The sequence below is a fragment of the Streptopelia decaocto genome, assembly GCF_964273445.1.
Source record: "Streptopelia decaocto genome assembly, chromosome: 2".
Classification (NCBI taxonomy): domain Eukaryota; kingdom Metazoa; phylum Chordata; class Aves; order Columbiformes; family Columbidae; genus Streptopelia; species Streptopelia decaocto.
Genome location: NC_138655.1, coordinates 125,362,570 through 125,380,107, shown reverse-complemented (window position 1 = coordinate 125,380,107; position 17,538 = coordinate 125,362,570). Strand labels below are relative to the sequence as shown.

General features: G+C 39.1%; 1 protein-coding gene across 10 annotated transcripts in view; it reads right to left on the bottom strand.

Annotated features, from left to right (window-relative positions):
- SATB1 (SATB homeobox 1) overlaps nt 1–17,538 on the bottom strand; it is a 93,012-nt gene that overhangs the window by 27,920 nt on the left and 47,554 nt on the right. For all 10 annotated transcript variants that reach the window (XM_082045720.1, XM_082045716.1, XM_082045717.1 and 7 more), the window contains 2 exons: nt 15,990–16,444; nt 7,431–7,643 (listed from right to left, as the gene is read on the bottom strand). In XM_082045720.1, the coding sequence (XP_081901846.1) occupies nt 7,431–7,643; nt 15,990–16,444 (668 nt within the window). The remainder of the gene's footprint in view (nt 1–7,430; nt 7,644–15,989; nt 16,445–17,538) is intronic.

The window sequence follows — 17,538 nt, the reverse complement described above, 5'->3', positions numbered from 1 at the left end:
AAATCAGCAGGTACTCAGCTCATCCTACAATATTCTCAATAGTTAAGGGTATTGTCTTTCTTTAGCAACTACTCTTGCAACGCTTGCCCAAGATCAGTGGGCCTAATGGACCGCTAATCCTAAAGTGGACCATAGGAAAGGAAAGACTGGATTTCTGCCAAGAAGCTGCAAGGTGATAATGCAAAATCAAACCTTTAGATTTCAATTCAAACCTACTGGTTCATCCTGATGTTGTTGAGAGCTGAATTAATTTAGCCATTCAGAAGTTGCATTTCTAGTCTAAGTTAGTCATTCAGGCTACCTCTAAATCTAATGGATGGAACTTGGCACTTCCAGAGGATGATTCAGCCTATGTGTCTAAAACCACACTTTCACTATCAGTTTAATCCAGTGCAAGTCAGCATCTTCCTATGCTCTGAAGTCCCTTGAGGTTCAAAAGGAAATCATGATAACATGATAATTCATTTTCTAATCTCACTCTCTATGAGCTTTTATATGTCACAGGTCTCACGCTATGAGAGTCAAAGGTTTTGGGTGAGAGACTTAGGCAAATCATCAGCCCATTTTTGCCTAGAAATGTCACGCTCAATTTGTGTTAACTATGCTCCATAGTGCTTTTAAGATAAAATAATCTAGCCCAGGAACTGGGAGCGCATGCCACTTTTGCTGAGCCTGATTTGTCTATCAGGCTTTTCAGGAGCAGTGCTAACACATGCCCATTAGCTGCGAGGGCCAAAACCCCAGCAAGAACAAGGTGTCTGCACACACTTCCACCTGCCTCCTTCTCACAGGCGTTAACATTTCCTGGTGTCTGAAAACAGGAGTCTTAAATAGAAAATGGAAATGAAGAAAAAATCCTAGAATGTGGAATACAGTTTATGATGTGATTTGCTTTCATCTGAAAACAACCAGTACTTTGCAGCCGTGACCTGGAGTTCAGATGTTTCCTTTTCTGAAGAGTGACATTTTACAGGTGACACTGCAGTAGAGGATGGCCAAGCCTGGGCCACCAGCTGCTCAGAAACATTTGAGGCACCTGGCTATGGGCAGCGTGAGGAGCAGCACCACAGAGCAGGAAAACACACGACTCACACTGGGCAAATCTGCATGGAGCCACAAGAGCAGGTGCATCTACTGAACACCATACAGTGAAATAATTTGAAAACTGCAAAATCAGTGGTAATATTATAAACTTTAAATAATAAAAAAAAAAGACTCAGTAAAAGATAACTGATAACCAACAGGGATGTTAAATATACAACTGGAGACAGCCTTCTCAGCTTGCATGTGAAAATCATGCTAAGCTAAATTAGAAAATTAAAAAGTGCTGGTTTTGACAACACACCTTCTCGGACCTCGGGTTTAAATTTTGGCAAAGTTATTTCATTCCTTCCCCAAGAAATATTTCTAACTTGTAATTAATCTTTGAGGGTCCTGAGGAGAAGACGAGAAGATGAAGGTATTCAGCTAGCATACAGAAGTCCACAGTATCTTTTGGGAAGGAAACACTTGGCTCTTGTGATCTTGATCAAAATGTCTCTCTTCTGTAAGCACTGCCTTTTTGATTGCTACTCAGCCTCAAAAGACAGCTTCACATTGTAGCAGTACTTCATGGATCACTTAACTGAGCTGTGAATGCCTGGATCATCGAAAAACAAGACTCACATACCATGTTGGAAGCAACTTAAAGTGTGCATCTTGTTCCACACTTTTCAATGCCTAGTTCAGTACGGGTATGCATTTAACCCAGAAGAACTACTGAAAATCCTCATTCTGGTTAGCAAATCACATCTGTCTTTATACAGGTACAACAAACTCAACAGCATCTAAAATATCACTGAAGTTAAAACTAACAAACAAACCCCCAAATTCCTATTGCCTTCTGTTGATACTGAATTAGGAAGTGAATAACAGAAGACACTAATATCTGCATCAAAAAGCCATATTAGCCTGAAGAGCTTCAGGAGCTATAAAATGATGGGTTTGGGGATTATCAAGAGTTGTTGTTCACAGCCATACCCTCTCCCTCTCCAAATTACATCATTGGCCAAGTATAAAAATTCTTCCCCCGCTTCTTAATAATTTCTCTTCAAAGATCAGGTATAGACTGTGGCTGGACTAGATGGACCATTGGTCTGCTCTGGTCTGATGAATTCCATGCAATAATGCTAATTAACCTCTTGGAGAATATCCATACATAAAACTGTTTCATAATTTATACATAGCAAGCATCTAGGCTGTTGTGTTGAATTTAGAATTGAGTTCAAGACAGAGGCTGTTTGAAGCTGGGTTGAAAAAACACCCTCCTCCTCAAAAAAACCCAACAGAAAACAAAAAAGCCTTCAACAGTGCAACTTCAGGACTTGGGAGAGGAGGTGGAAAAAGTATTCGTTTTGGAGAGAAAAACAAAACAAAACATAATCTCTTATCTCATCCACACTTAAGCACAACCTCCCACCCCACCCACACTTTTAGCCACATTTTCTGTTTAGGAAAGAAACCATACATCATCTACTTTTTTTTTTTTTTTTCACAGTAACCAAATTTTTCAACCACTAACTGAGCAGAGGAGCATTCTTTTACAAATGAAACACACCGAGAATCAGAAATCTGTTTGGCCATTTTCCTATCACAAATCAATTAAGTCTTTTAAAGATACTTGAAAAAAATGACACATCCATCCCTTCCTGGCCTGCCCAGATATATGTTCTCATCAAACAAGACTGATTACAGTAGCAAGAACTTCTGGATTAATTCCATTTTCCTAAACAAAGGACAGGTTGTTATAGAAGGAACAACCAATATGAAGAGGTTTTCACAAACATGGAAGCTCACTTCTTCCCCATCGAAATCGAAAGAAAAAAAATCTTCTATAACACATTCTCATAAGTACTGTTTTAGCTTGGGAACAAAAATCTTCTTTAATCCTGGTTTAGCTTTTAATATTACATCGTACATTAAAATTCATAAAGTAGTTCATTCCAGGCAAAACAAACTACTTTTCAGTTCTGCTCTGCAAATAGCACAGGAGGTAAAATAAATGCTGTTGCTTTCAGAACAGCTTTTATCAGGACAAGGTTTACTACTCCATTATTACAGTGGCGCCTGGAAGTGCAGTTATAGTTAAGTGTCAGGGTTTCCATTAACTCTCCTCCATGGTGGTTCTTGTGAGGGGGGGGGCGGCAAGAGGGTTGCATGTATTATTTTGTTCATTTTTACTTTCATTAAATTGCAACTTGGCACAAAGACTATCAACCTAAATCTCAAATTTTGCAGACATAAAAATAAAAATTTTGCTGGTGGTGATGTATGGTATGTGTGTGTGTGTGTGTGTGTTTGAACTCCAAGCCTCCACTGTCAAATTTTACAAGAGCTGGTGTTATCCATAGTTCCTTGCAATACAGGTTCAGTGGTCCTCAACCCCCAGCAAGGCAGCGTTCTCCCCAAGACCAGTCTTTCAAGCGTGACAACCTATCTCTAGGACCCAAGCTGAAATTGCTTTAGCAGGAAGGAACTGTAATTTATCTGTAGTCAGAGGGAGGCCAGGATTACATTTATGAAAATGAAGGGTTTTGTCAATTGAGTACCCAGAAACATGACTCACTCAAGATTTGTGGATACTTCTTAAAACATTGCCTTCTTAAAATTATATTCTGCTCCTGATGTTACACGTACTCTGTTTTAACACAGAATGATGATGGGCCCCAAGAGTTAGAACAAATTTTCTTTCTGTAATTTGGGTTGTGAGAAGGATTTCTTCCTCTGCCCTGCTGAAATGGAAATGACTTGTCCTGAGAAGGAAGTGTTCATAACTGCAGGATGACTAATGAGCTTTAACCAGAATATCTTGGAAAATAAAAGTCACCTGTCTCCATCCTCCTGCCAATCTCTACTAAGGAGGAGGGAGTCCTCTCTCCCCCACATCCCAAACTACGCTGATCAGAGGGAGAGGACATCTCTAGCATCTCCATGGGGAGCTCCATCCAACCTGAACATAGCTCCACACTCGGCATCCTCTTATTCCTGCACAACATGTAATAGACTTCTTCTCTGAACTTGACTTTAGGGATACCCAGAAAGGTTTTGAAGAGGGAAAAAAACAAACCAAAACAACAAAAGAAATTAAACCATGTCTCCATGCAGTACCTACCTGATGGAGAAGTTAATATTTATAAATTCCACTGCCCCAAGAAAGAGCCTGACAGACAGGCTTCTGCCTTATGTGGCAAGATGAACAATGTCCAAGGGAAAAATTCTTGTGTATGCCACCTCCTTGTGCTCAGTTCACCAGTGTGAAGATAGTAGCAGACTTACAACTTGACCAGCTTAGAGGGTTATACACATATCCCAAAAATTAATGCATTAGAAGCTAATGATTTCAATTAAAAAAAAAAATAGTAATTATTAAAAAAAATGCTGGTTTGTTTAAGTCAGAGAGAAAGGGAGAAATAAGGGGGACAAAGAGCTTCTTAAAGGATTTCAAAAAAGAATTGGAAATAATCCAGGTACATTAGCTCAAGTAGCAACTAGTAAGAATGCTGTAAAAATGAGATAAATTCACCACAGTTCCTTCTAACTCAGGCATCAGGGTATATGCTTGGTGAGTTCCTACTATCCTATCAGACCTCCAAGGTCACGCTTTCTGTTTTTGTACGTAACAGCATGCAAAATTCACACAGAACAAGCTCAGCTGCTAAATGGTTAAGTCTGCTCTACTGTCTGGCCACCAGTTGGCAACACAAAAATGCAAAATAGATCCTTTTCAGGATGTTTATTTTCACATCCTCTTGAAACTGATAACTTGCAATTGCAAAATAAACCTTCATGTGTGGCATATTAGCTCCCATTTTTCATGGTTTCATAGTTTAATTGTTTCAAATGTTACACTAGTCTTAAGATTTAATATTAAATATGTTGGCTCTTGCGTAAATTCTGTTGTCAGGATAAATGGTCTGTTTTGTCTTTCAGTAGTTATCCAAGAAGCTCACAGCTAAACTATAGAAAAATATTGTGCTGGATTCCTGTATAATGAACTTTGCATAATTGCTTATAATAAACTTAGTAGTAAGGACACTAGTACTTTTATTTCCTTAGTATCAAATATTCAATAAACTGTGGACATTTAGGGGGGTATCAAAGTAGCAGTTTGCATTAATAATTTTGCAGTATCCTGACTATAATTTATTTTTGCTACAATTTGTAGTTATACTTGCCAATGCAACAACTAGAATAATTTCATTATTATTTCTAGCATTAAGTATTATAATTATGTTACCAACATGGATATTTCAGTTTTCAAACCTAGGGCTCTGAATATTTAGTAGCAGGTGGCACATGCTACACATGTTTACAGGTGGTTTACTCTGGCAACGTGTAAAAAGGTCACACAGAATCCCAACTCAGATGTTTCTACATCCTTGGTCCACCCACTAAGTAAAGTGCATATGTTTTGCTTAATGACAGAGAACAATACAAGTAGAAAAATAACTATTTTGTCCTGTAGATCTCAAGTATTAATCTGTAAGGTTTCCTTGTTGATCTCTTTTCCTTTTGAAAAGTATCATAACAAAACCTTTTGCTGTTTCCACCTCGAACTGTCGCAATTAGGTTAACTATACTCCTGACTCTCGCTAAAAAAAAGAAATGTAATTATGAAGAAGAGCACAGCAGAGACAGATAGATCCCCCCCTTCAGCCCCTAAATTTGGACTTACAGTATGTTTTGTCAGTTAAGAAAACCCCTAAGTCTCACTTTCTTTCTGGCTGCAAGGGATTTATACAGTTTAAAGTGTGAATTAAAACCAATACAAGGACTACCTCTGACTTGACATCCTTCTGGAAGGTCCTGTAATTAACTCTGTTCTTTAGCTGTGAAATTGCCCAAGACCACTTGAGACAGAGTGAGACATTACCTTGGCAGAAAGAGATAAGTTAAGAACGAGGGTTAGCATTTGCTCTGAATTACTTGGGCTGTGGGAGCAGGTAGAGATATTAAAACAAACTCAAATGTTATTTTAAACACAGTTATCTATATTTAGTTATTTTCCACTAAAGCATTACTATGTAAATAGATTCTCATCTTTTATCTTGAAGAGTATCTATAGTGGATTTCACAGACTAAACTCAGTTAATGATAACAAAACTAGACTATTAGCACAGTCTGTTCTTTCTGCTAATCTTTTTTTCTCTTCTTCCGAAAAGCACTGCAGCTGGTTAAAGCGATCTTCTGTCCTCCCTTTTCCTACAATTTTGTTATTCATTACTTTAGTGCGGTCCTTAGTATCCATTAGCTGCAGGAAAATTAGAAAAATAATCTCAAGGGATTTATAGCATTCAGAATGGGTATGGAATATCGTCATAGACACAAGCCTAAGCTTGGTTAGCAAAAAACTGCTCTGTGTTTATATATTCAACCACCACGAAGTTCCCACAATCCTAAAGCCTGGCTTTGTAAAGCAAATCTAGACTGTGTATACAGCATGATTCCCATATATCTGAAGATCAGTTTGGTTTTCCCTTGCATAGGCACAACCTTTAGCCACAGCAATTCAGAGTATTTCAGAAATGATACAGTTTTTTGGAGTGTTTAATTCACAACCATGTTTCTTCTTTGTGGATATCCTGTGCATTCCTATGGCTCACGTCTGTATTTCTCATGTCCTCACACCAACATCAGTTTCCTTGACAGACACAAGGACTATACCATTGAATTTCTGGATTCCACTCTATCAAACTTTATAATTTAGGGAGAATTAAACCAATAGTCCCACTACATTTTACAGAAACCAATAGTGAGTTTCATTTGAACAAATACTAAACAAAGCTTTAATGAGCATATCCAAATCTTTCAGAGCAATGGATATAGCAAGTCTGTTATGCTGTCCAGTTGTCAGTATTTGACCTGGTGGAAGTGTGACCTGCATTTTGGGATGGAGTCTTCTTTCCCTCATCCCTTTAATTTTATCTGTTCATTTTCTGGAAGATAATTTTTTAAGTCAATATGATGTACTCATACTTTTGCTTTCATTCCCACTCATTTTAGCAGCCCAAATCCTTCAAAATCCCTATTTGAACATCCAACATTAAAAACAACACTTGAGAAGTATAGGGAAAAATAAGCTCACTAAAAGCCAGCATCTTCCAGGCCCAGCAAAGCTTGTGCCTCAGTGAAACAAGGAAAAAAAACAACTCAGTGGGGGCCATAATGGATAGAATTTATCTTAAAACTAGAAAATAGGTAGTAATAAACTGCTACCATCATCCATTATATTTTTTTAAATTAAATTTGTGATATGCACTTCAAATAACGATTCCACGAGCATTTAAAAATGCAACAGTGAAAGCTTTCTTTTTTTTTTTAAGAAAGGTACCACCCAGCAGGACAGCGAGAAAACGCGAGAGCAAATCTCAAAGACAGAGAGAGTGGTTTACTTGTGGAGGCCGGCTGGGCGGTGTGCTTATGAGCGGCGCAGGGCCCATCGCGGAGGCTGCATTCAGGCTCCTTTCCCTTTCGTCCTGGTAAATCCGATCTCGTTCGGCTTCTGGCAGCTGCAAGAAGTTCTGCATAGCCCGAAGGTTTACCAGCAGGGACTGCGAGGCAGTCTTGGGATCCTCTTCCTTTCGGAGGATTTCTGAGAGCAAGCCCTGTAGGGAGGGAAGAAAAAAATAGGCTGGAGAGTTAGCCTAGGTGAGCACCTGTAAAATCCTGCCCTGCTTATCAGTCCTCTTCTTCTTTCCACTGGGCTGAAAATGAGAGCAGCAAATGCACTGTTCACTCCACATAGGAATATATTAATGGCAATTTAGGTAGCAGAGAGCCTCAGTTGTACCCTTAATTTTATTAAGCATCTGTTTTACATACAACATAAACTGAATCTGCCTAATAGGTCTCCTTCCTTTTACTAGCTTAACTTGCCATGAAATCTTTCACAGTCAACAATCTAAGACGTGAAGAATAAGTGAAATACAAATAGTCCAGAGGCATGACACTGGGGTGTTCTCAAGCTTCCCAGAAAAAATGCATAGCCATCCAAAAAAAACCAACCAGTCTTTCTGCATTTCTAGCAACTTAAACAATGATATTTCACAACTAATCTGAGATGATAAACTCACAACGTTCCTAAAGTACTGGTTAACTGACGCAGGTCCCTAGATTTTATAAGTCAATAATTTGGTTTTGGAGTTGTATATTGGAGTTTAACAACAAACAAGGAAACTCACCCCCTCGTTCCCTCACCAGGACAACCCTAATCCTCACCTTGTCCATTACCTGGGCTATTTATTTGGGCACCTGCTGTGCAGGTTCAATTTCCTAAGTCCACTTGCCATTGCTGTCCTTTGACCAGAGTCCAGCAACAACAGACAAAAGCGAGCACTGGGGAATGAGAGGAAAACAGCAAACAGGGCATCTGTAGCAGTGAGCCGAAGATGGGCAGGCTGCAGACCATAGGGTGCTGCCAGTAGCTTATACAGACCACACCAGGTTTCCTATGTAATCATTTCATCTTGGTTCTCAGCAATAGAGCAGGCCAGGCAGTCTGGGACACCTAATTAAAAGATAAAATATTTATGAACCTGTGAGTGCAACTAGAACTTTAATGCTAACAGGTTCTTGAAATCTGCCCCCTGCCAAATTGTCCTTTTAAATATGCCAGGCTACAAAATACTCCACTGTCGTGAAGCAACAAGGTGGTGATATGAAAATTACCTTTTGCAAAAGCAAATGTAAACTTCTTTTTAGAATAAATACTGTTGCCATGCTGGGACAAGGACAGGGTTGGTATAGGAGGGTTTTATTGCTAGCAGGACAAGGGAACATGGTTGTGATTTTAAAGGAATAACACAACCCAATGTTTCTTTTCCTAAAGAATTGTTTTAAGTTAACTGCAGTAATGGAGGGGTGAATGGAGGGAAGGAGGCAGGTAATAAAAAAGCTAAAAGGAACTAAAAGAGTCAATCCTGACTGTAGATACCCATTCCTAAGAGATTGCAACAGAAAGCTATGGCCCAAGCCTCCTCTGTAGGGAAGTCTGATGCTCACAGCACCTATGGTAGTTGTCACCTCTCTCTAAGGTCTGATCCTACCAGGCAAAAGCCCCTTACAAAGGTTCTGCTGCAAAGCTGCTGCTCTCAGCTGTGCTTAGCCAAGGTCAGAACCCACCCAGGACGGCTCTGAGCTATGCATATGCCCCATTGCCCCCTCCATCCCGAGACAAAGGGGATGGAGATGCTACCACTACACTGGGGCCAGTGCGATCCTCCTGTCCCTTTCTGTGCTTGCACACATAAGAGGGAATGGAATGGAAAACATAAAGAGTCTCTCCAGCGCTAAGCAGGAAAGTAATTTGGAGGAGGATTAAAAAATAATGATAATCCTGAGGGATACTTTCTTACCACTATTCTTCATCCCTCCTCTTTTCTGGTATCCAGGTAGAAACTACTCAGAAGGTAAACAAATGAGTTACAAACAAAAGTGGCATTTGAGAGGAGTATAAGTTTTGATTTTTTTTTCTTAACGATAAGTCTAATAATAAATTTACTTATGAGCAAATACGAAAATTAAATTATCGCCTAACATTTTTTTCCACTTCTAAGTTCTCAAACTCACAGTTACTATTGTTCGTCAGTGATATGGTTACATGACCCATCCTCTAAGGGAGGCAACAAATGATTTTGCGCCACTGGAGACAAGGCTAAGCTGTCTGCAGAGCACAGGATGTATGACGGAGGTGTAAACACATGTGATTTCTGACTGCTACTGTGCTGAAAACAACCCCACCAGGATTAAAAAGAAAAAAAACCTAAACTCGAGTGGAGTGATCACTGGCAGGAGAGGAGACTCCTTACTAACAGACAGCCCACTGTTAGCCACAGGAAACGTCCTTGAAAAATACTTTAGCCCATAATAGAAAATGTTTGCTTGTACAAGCCTTTGCCACATAGTGGGCAGCTAAAAAAAGCAGAAAAGGCTGTTTTTCCTGTATAACTTTCCCCCTCTCATTGAAATTAGTAAACAAAGAAAACTGTTTTTTGTATTTTTCCTGCATTTGTTAGTACAACCATTGCTGCAGGACACCTCTTGGTGATATAGAAATGCCATTAAGTATTAATTCCCCTCTCCTTCCCCCATCACTGCCATGACTCTTTGCATGAGCTGGGAGCAGAGCAGAGGAGGGGAGATGAGAGAGTGAGGAGAAGACAAGGAGGAGGTGTTTGCTTCTAGGAGCTTTGAGCCTAGAGGTCAAAATATGTGAGGAAATAACATCAAAAAATAAGGTGTAGTACCAGGTGCAGGCAAAGCTTTACAATACAGTTTGCCTGTTTCAAATATTACTTCATTGCTACTGCTTCAATTTTCTGAGCACAAAACTTCAGCTAAAGATTGTTTGACAAGATGTAAAATGGGAAAATCCTAGAAAGAAAATATCAGCTCTCACATCCTGCCCCAAGCTGACGTGCAGAGATTTATTGTTTGTTTTACCAGGCTTGAACTGGTTTGCCAAGACACAAGTGTTGGTGTGATGTCCTGATATTGTACCTCAGGTTGCATAAAAGCTAAATGCTCTTTTGCATTGAGATTATATAATGAACACTGTTAGGATCAGAGTTCTCCTCACTGTTTCTCCCTTGTATTCTTTTTGCACTGAAAATGTATTTTCTTAAAATGTTACCAGGTCCTACTCAAAAAAAAAGTTTACATGTCATCACAAGTATAATTTATTCCTAATTGCACAAAAATGTTCAATAAATATTATCAAGGCTTTCAAAAACCAATTATGAATTCTTTAAAAATGGAGATAAATGAAAGTGTCTGCCAATATGAACAAAAACACTGTCTGTCTGGCCCCCAGTTTGTCTCCTCTTTGAACGTAATCACTGATTGAAATAGATTTTATCAGCTTGATAGAACTTCAAAGCTCCCAGAAGAAAAATGCAATTTGCCCAAACCTCCCCAAAACATACAGAACATCCCTGAACGCTATTCCTCTCCATTGCAGGGTGTTCCCATCCCATGTCCAGGCAGAAGATTATTTGCAAGCCCCACACACAAGCCTGGATCCCTGCCAGGCAAGTTATAAGCAGACACATTTATCTATGTCGCTTAGTAGCAAGAGGAGAGCTGTCATGATAGTGTAATAGCACCTTTTTACCTTTTATTCAATAGTGATATGGATAGTGTGCTTTTTCTTAAATTACACTACGAAGAATTATATGAATACAGTGGCAATTTCTGTTATACTTAAGCAGGCAAATTTCTCTCTACCACATAATTTACAGAACTCAAATTCAATAAAACATTACATGATGGTCCATTACTGTTATCAATTTTGAATAATCCATCTTCATTTTTCATTTTACTGGAAAATAAAGTGTGCCAAAGACAAAGTGGAAGAAAAAAAAAAAAAGTGGCTGAGAAGGTGGTTTGTGTAAACTTAGATTTTTTTTTTTTAAATTACATGGAGCCGTTTACTGCATCTAAGCGTTCTCTCTCGAAACAGCAATTAGCATGAGCACAGTCCTAAATACACAGAAGTTTTCATGTATGAGAAAAGGCATTACACATGAATGAAAAGCAATGTATCCTGGCAGCTAATATTTTAAACAAGCATGGAGGTGAAGTAGAAAGCAGGGGAGAGAAAAGGTATCTGGCAGAAACACTGAGAAGTACTCCCAAACCTTGAAGTGAAAGACCACCACTGTTGGGAAGTAGAAAAATTACAATGGTCAGACATGGAAAAAGCAGCAAAAAGCACTCCCCCTCCTTCCGCGAAGGTGGAGCCGAGAGGTCACCTCCGTGCAGGAGCACCCGAGTTCACGCAGTCAATGTTGGGGTTGAAAGCGAACACAAACACAGACCGGCAGCCCCAAGGAGCCACAGTTCCAACCACAACCATGACTAACGCAATTCCTCGCTCGCGCGGTACGTGCACGTCACCCTGCCATGCACCAGGTTCAGCTACACCTTCAAGTCAAATGTCAGACTTGATTGTGGGAACCCAAGCTTTCCGTTCCCTGACTCATGTTTACATTTACAAACACATGACAGAAACAGCGGAGAAGTTTATTTGTTTAGGGCTCTGAAGGTGGTTCAGCAGAACAAACGCCAAAAAGAACAAAACGGAGCAGAGATACTCACAGTTTAAGTGCAAATTTGCAGAGGCAGATGAGCCGCTCTGCTGACAGAAGGCTGGGGCAGAGGCTGGTGTAGGGCACCATGCTTTGGGGGGCTTCTCCAACACATCAGTGCTATCACCCCACAGCTGCTCCTGCCACCAGGGCCAGAGAGCTGATCATAAATGCCATTTTCCAGCCAGCAAAGTGCAGGAAAAAAAATTAACTTGCCCTTTTAAGAGAGCAGAGGTGTCTGCATGGTGCACTGACATCGGCTGGAAAAAATACTGTGTTTATTAATTGGGTCAAATGGTGACTGGAACAAAAGCAGCTCAATTTACCAAAATTACCCTAGCAAACAGAAAGATCAGTAGACACATTTGGTAGCCATGCTTGAGGCGAAACTCAGGTCTGGTAGCACAAGGCCTGACTCAACAAACCTTTCCACCATGCACTACGAAGAGGCACTAACAGCATTCCATCTGTTTCTTCACAGCCAGTGAGCTGGAATTGCCACTGCTGAAGGACAAATGCAACTTCAGACCCCACTGAGACCTGAAGGCTTCCTTAGAAGGACCATTGTGCAGTTTCTCATGGGGAGATGTGCTCCACCCTCCAGAACCATTTCTGCTGCCTACAACAATTGTTCTATTGTGGACATATAGATACTAATTTTCATTCAAGTTATAGCTTTTTGGACTCCTCTTTGATGAAACTTTGCAAGGCATATTCCTGAGAACTACATATTTTTGAAACTAGCATTTTGAAGTTAAGGGTAGGGGGGAAGCTATCCAAGAAAAGATTAAGAACCCTCTTTCAATTTTCTTAGGTGTGGCTGAGGGTTTTTTCTACCTTATAAATAGATGAGAATTTAAAGAAAAGACGCTTTAGTTTTCAGAATTTTACCAGATTTTTCCTTTGAGCCGAGAAAAGTGGAAGTATTTCTAGTCAACAGTTTTACCCAAAAATCAAAATTTCTCAAAAATTAGGGTCAAGTGTTGAATTACCACACTAAACTCATACAATCTCCCAATCGCGCCCAAAAATGCCACCAAATTCTGCATTCATACTGCGGAGCACAAGTCTGTAAAACAAGACATGCCAACATCTTCAGCAATTCCACCAAAGTGCGTTTTTATTGCCAAAATATGAAGCTAAATTACTCTTAGTTTATAGTTCACTTCCTTCCTTCACTTTTATGCTGAAAGCAAATCTCTCCCCCCATCTGAGATGGTATCTTGACATCAGGGTTTGTTTTTTTTTTTTTTACACAGAACTCCTAACCAATTTCAGTGAGATCTTTTGCCTTCAGAAACTGATGGCATGATATGGTCCCTGGACACAGCTCAAATATGCTTATGACAGTTTAAAAAATGTCAGTGGTAAGCCTGAGTTAGCTTCTTATCTCAGAAAACAGCAGATGAATTTAAACAGGCATTTCCACTTGCTCTAGCCAAAAAAAAAAAAAAAAAAAGATATTATATTAATATTAGAAAATAACATCAAAATATCATCAGTTATTAAAGTGCTGCCCTAATTATTGTTAAATGCGATGTATCCTTGAATAACCTGAGATAAATTTTGAAGTACAAGTAGTAAAATAAATTCAAATGCTTTCTTATAAGAATCACTGGTATCTCTATCTGTATTTATACTTGGACATCAGCTGTTACTGTGGGTACAATTAGCAATTTTCAGTTTTGCTAAGGTGAATGTGCTTACAACAAACTTATCTGGATTTCAATGGGGCTCCTTTTCATATTAAAAATATGCTGAGCTATTTCTTGGCAACACTGAAGCTAATATTGCCTAGGCTCCCAGTATTTTTCCTTTCTGTTCCCTATGTTTGCCACAATACATAACAAGTACCACAAAATCTTAGGTAACTAACTGCAAATACTAATTTGACTAGCTAACATAATTTTAGGATACAGGGATACTACTCTGTGTTCTTTCGAGTAGATTTGGTTGAAAATTGCCAAAAAATATTACATATATTTCATATATTTTCAACGGTATTTGTTTTCAACGTTCATTTTGGGGTTTCCTCCCAGTTTTGGGTCACTTTGAACATATTTTACCAAGCTGGTTAACCACAACATCTGTGGAAGAATTTAACTTCAAACAAATACTTAATAACATTTGCAGTGAGAAAAATATATAGTAATCAGGAATCAGTATTTACACTAGAAATCTGGTTCTACAGTTGCATTCATCACATCTAAGAGCATCTCCTTACATTTTGTCATATAAATTCAAAGTTCAGTCAGAACCTACCATCCTTGTATTTCAGGCAACAAATACTGTTCATGCACAAATGGTAGAGACCAAAAGCCGCATACAAAACTAGTTGACAAAAACATGAACAAACAACTTTGGAGCAGGGAGGAAGCTGTGAGAAAACAAACTGCTTGTAGGCAAGTCTTTCTCAGAAGTATCTAATAAACTATTTACTTGGCTTTTTTCCCAGGTAAGATGGCAGCTGCAAACCATGGTAACTTGAAACTACTGTTATGTTTTTTCAATACCTGATAGCATCAATAGTTAAAATATTAAGCATTGTATTAAATGAAACTCTATGTCACTTATTTGTAAATATAACAACTGACACTGCCTGAATCTAACTTAGGAAAGTAATCCTTGCATGAGTTCAAGTATCCCATGAAATCTGGTATGAGAGACCCAGATCTTGAAAACCTCCTCTGCTGTTAAGAGGAAAGACACACACAGAGCTCTACTTTCTTTTAGTTAAAGGGGGATGTACAATTTTTAAGGTGATAACAATACAGAACAATTACAAATGATATGCTGATTCAAACCTGGTAACAGTGCATTTGAACTGGAATTTTTATTCTTTAAACTATGCAGGGAGAAACTTCAACATTTCGAGAGAAGCCCACATAATGATTTTTTTTTAACTGTATTCTACAATGGACAATTATTTGTTGCTTAAGTTTAAAAATGTGGAATCCAAAGCAAATTTACCTATATCTTTTAAAAAATATTTCATTAAAAAAAAATTCTTGGTTTATTTTCTGTTAAAACAGACTTCTAAAATTTTGAGATCTTATTATTTGCATTGGATATACTGACATTTCTTCCATAATTTCTGCTTGATTAAATTCCATGCAACATGGCATTAAGTTAAATTCATAGAGCAGAATAAATTATAACAGGGTTAGCTTCAAAAACAGGTGTAAAAAATAACACATTTTAGTGTTACTTATCAGCTTTGCTAAGGCTAGATTTTTTTCTGCATTGAAGAGCTGAAGTATATGTTCTGATGTGGACATTAGCAATCTCAGCAACTAATGTTTTTGCCACAAGCTACAGAAATACATGAAAATAGTAGATTGCCTAAAAATAAAGCTTTTATTTTTAAATCTTTTTGGAAGCTTGAAAAGATGTTATTAAGGCCTTCACTAGAAAATATTACAAATAAATGCAAACATGAATTAAAAAAAAAAAAAATCATTCTCAAGTATACCTGTGAAATAAAACAGGTTGTTCAGTACATGCATGTGGTCAGTACAGGTTATACCTTCACAACGCAAAAGGCAATCTGTTGAGTGACCTTGTGAATGGTTCTGTGTAGAGCTGCTCATGTCTTTCCCAGGGAAGATTAAGATATTCATAAACCATCACAACTGGAGAGGAATCAAAGTGTCTGAAAGAACAGTGGGTATTGCCACAAACCAATCACTGAAGGTTTCTGTACTGTATCAACATGGACTCTGGTCCTGCAAGGAAGCATGGTTCCTTCGTAGGAGCTAAGTTACAGGCAGAAATGAGAAGACAGACTTAAAAGGTGATATTTACTAAAGAGAGAGAAAAAGAAGAGACTCTTAAGTTTAAAAAAAAAAGAAAAAAAGGACTGACCTGAGTTCGGTTAAAAGCCACACGTGCAAATACTGCCTGTGAGATTCCTGCTCGTTTCAGTTCATCACGGACCCACTGGTAGATTTCGGAAGACACCTCTGTGTTTGTAGAGACCTGCTGCTCCAACGGCTTGTTCATGGATCTACTGACAGGAGGAGGGTGGTTCAAGTACTGTTGGTTTAAGGACTGCTGGGCTAGAAGTCTGTTCACTGCATACTGCTGGTTCAGCAACTGGGCCATTACCAGCTGCTGATTTACCAGCTGAGGGCTAATGGGAGTAGATACAAGTCCAGGATGCAGGTTTGGAAGCGGGGTCCGAACTGATGGTTGACTACCATGAGAAAGCTGAACAGGGGATGGAGGCTGTTCGGCTGTGTTCCCTGGGACCGGCTGCTGACCGAAGTTGACATGGTTGGCACCTTGCTGGGACAGTTCAGAAAGGCTATCCATCTCAACTATGGTAGAAAAGAAACATTGAAAAAGCCAACATTAAGACTGAAAATCACAAACTTTGTGCTCCCTGTAAGATGAGCTAATAAAAATAAATATGAAATGCCGTGTTCAGGTTCAAGCTTACTGTACTCTCCAGCCTAGATCAGCAGGCCAATAACATCCCTATTGTAGCTATTTGCCTTCAAAATTTACCTATGAATAATGGTGTAGTGAATATTTTTCCAAAAAAAAAAAATCCAGCAAATTGCCCATGATCATCACTGGGCCATTAGAGGAACCAGTAGAACATCAGAGGCAAAACTATGTGCTGGAAATCACATACAACAAACTTCCTGAGAATTTTGCAAAAGCACAATGCAACTGAACCATGAGCGTGAGGCTGCAGAACGCATCCCTGCAGTGATGGATGCAGGGGGCTTCTGACAAGGCAGTTAGCAACATGAGAGGGGACAAAAGCGAGAGAAGGGAAACCACTCCATGCACTGCAGAAGACGCAAGTGAAACAGTAAATGCATCTGCGCAAACGGTAAGGAGGGCTATTACAGGAAAGCACGCCCCAAACAGAGAGAATTGCCCAGTGACTGGTTTTGTTCCTCTCCTGGTGTCCCCACTAAAACATCTGCAGTTCCCAGCCACTGGAAATCTGTAACTAGTAAGGTGGGGTGTGGACCTCCCCATGCTCTGCTAATTTCTAGATGCTGCATCAATTGTACAGGACTGCTAGGAACTAGTATAATTTATGTAAATTACACAGATGGGCTGCTTTATCTTGCAACCATGTATGCATGTTTTTTTTCAGTGACTTGCAACATGGTTGATTTTTTTCTTATGTTAACTCATCTGCCTTGACACACCCTCCTTTTTAATTAACAACACAGTTTTTTAAACTACAAGAGTGCTTCCAGCTCCCCTCTTGTGCATGATGAGACAATATAAAATAACCCTAGGCTGAAGTAAAGGAGTCTCCTTTTTATCAATGTATATCACTCTTTCATTTTAAACAATCTCAGTTCTAGAGCTTTAGCAATGCTGGTCTGGAAATAGCTTTAAGAAAATATGCTTTATCTGAAAACCAAAACTCTAGTGTCTTCATAAG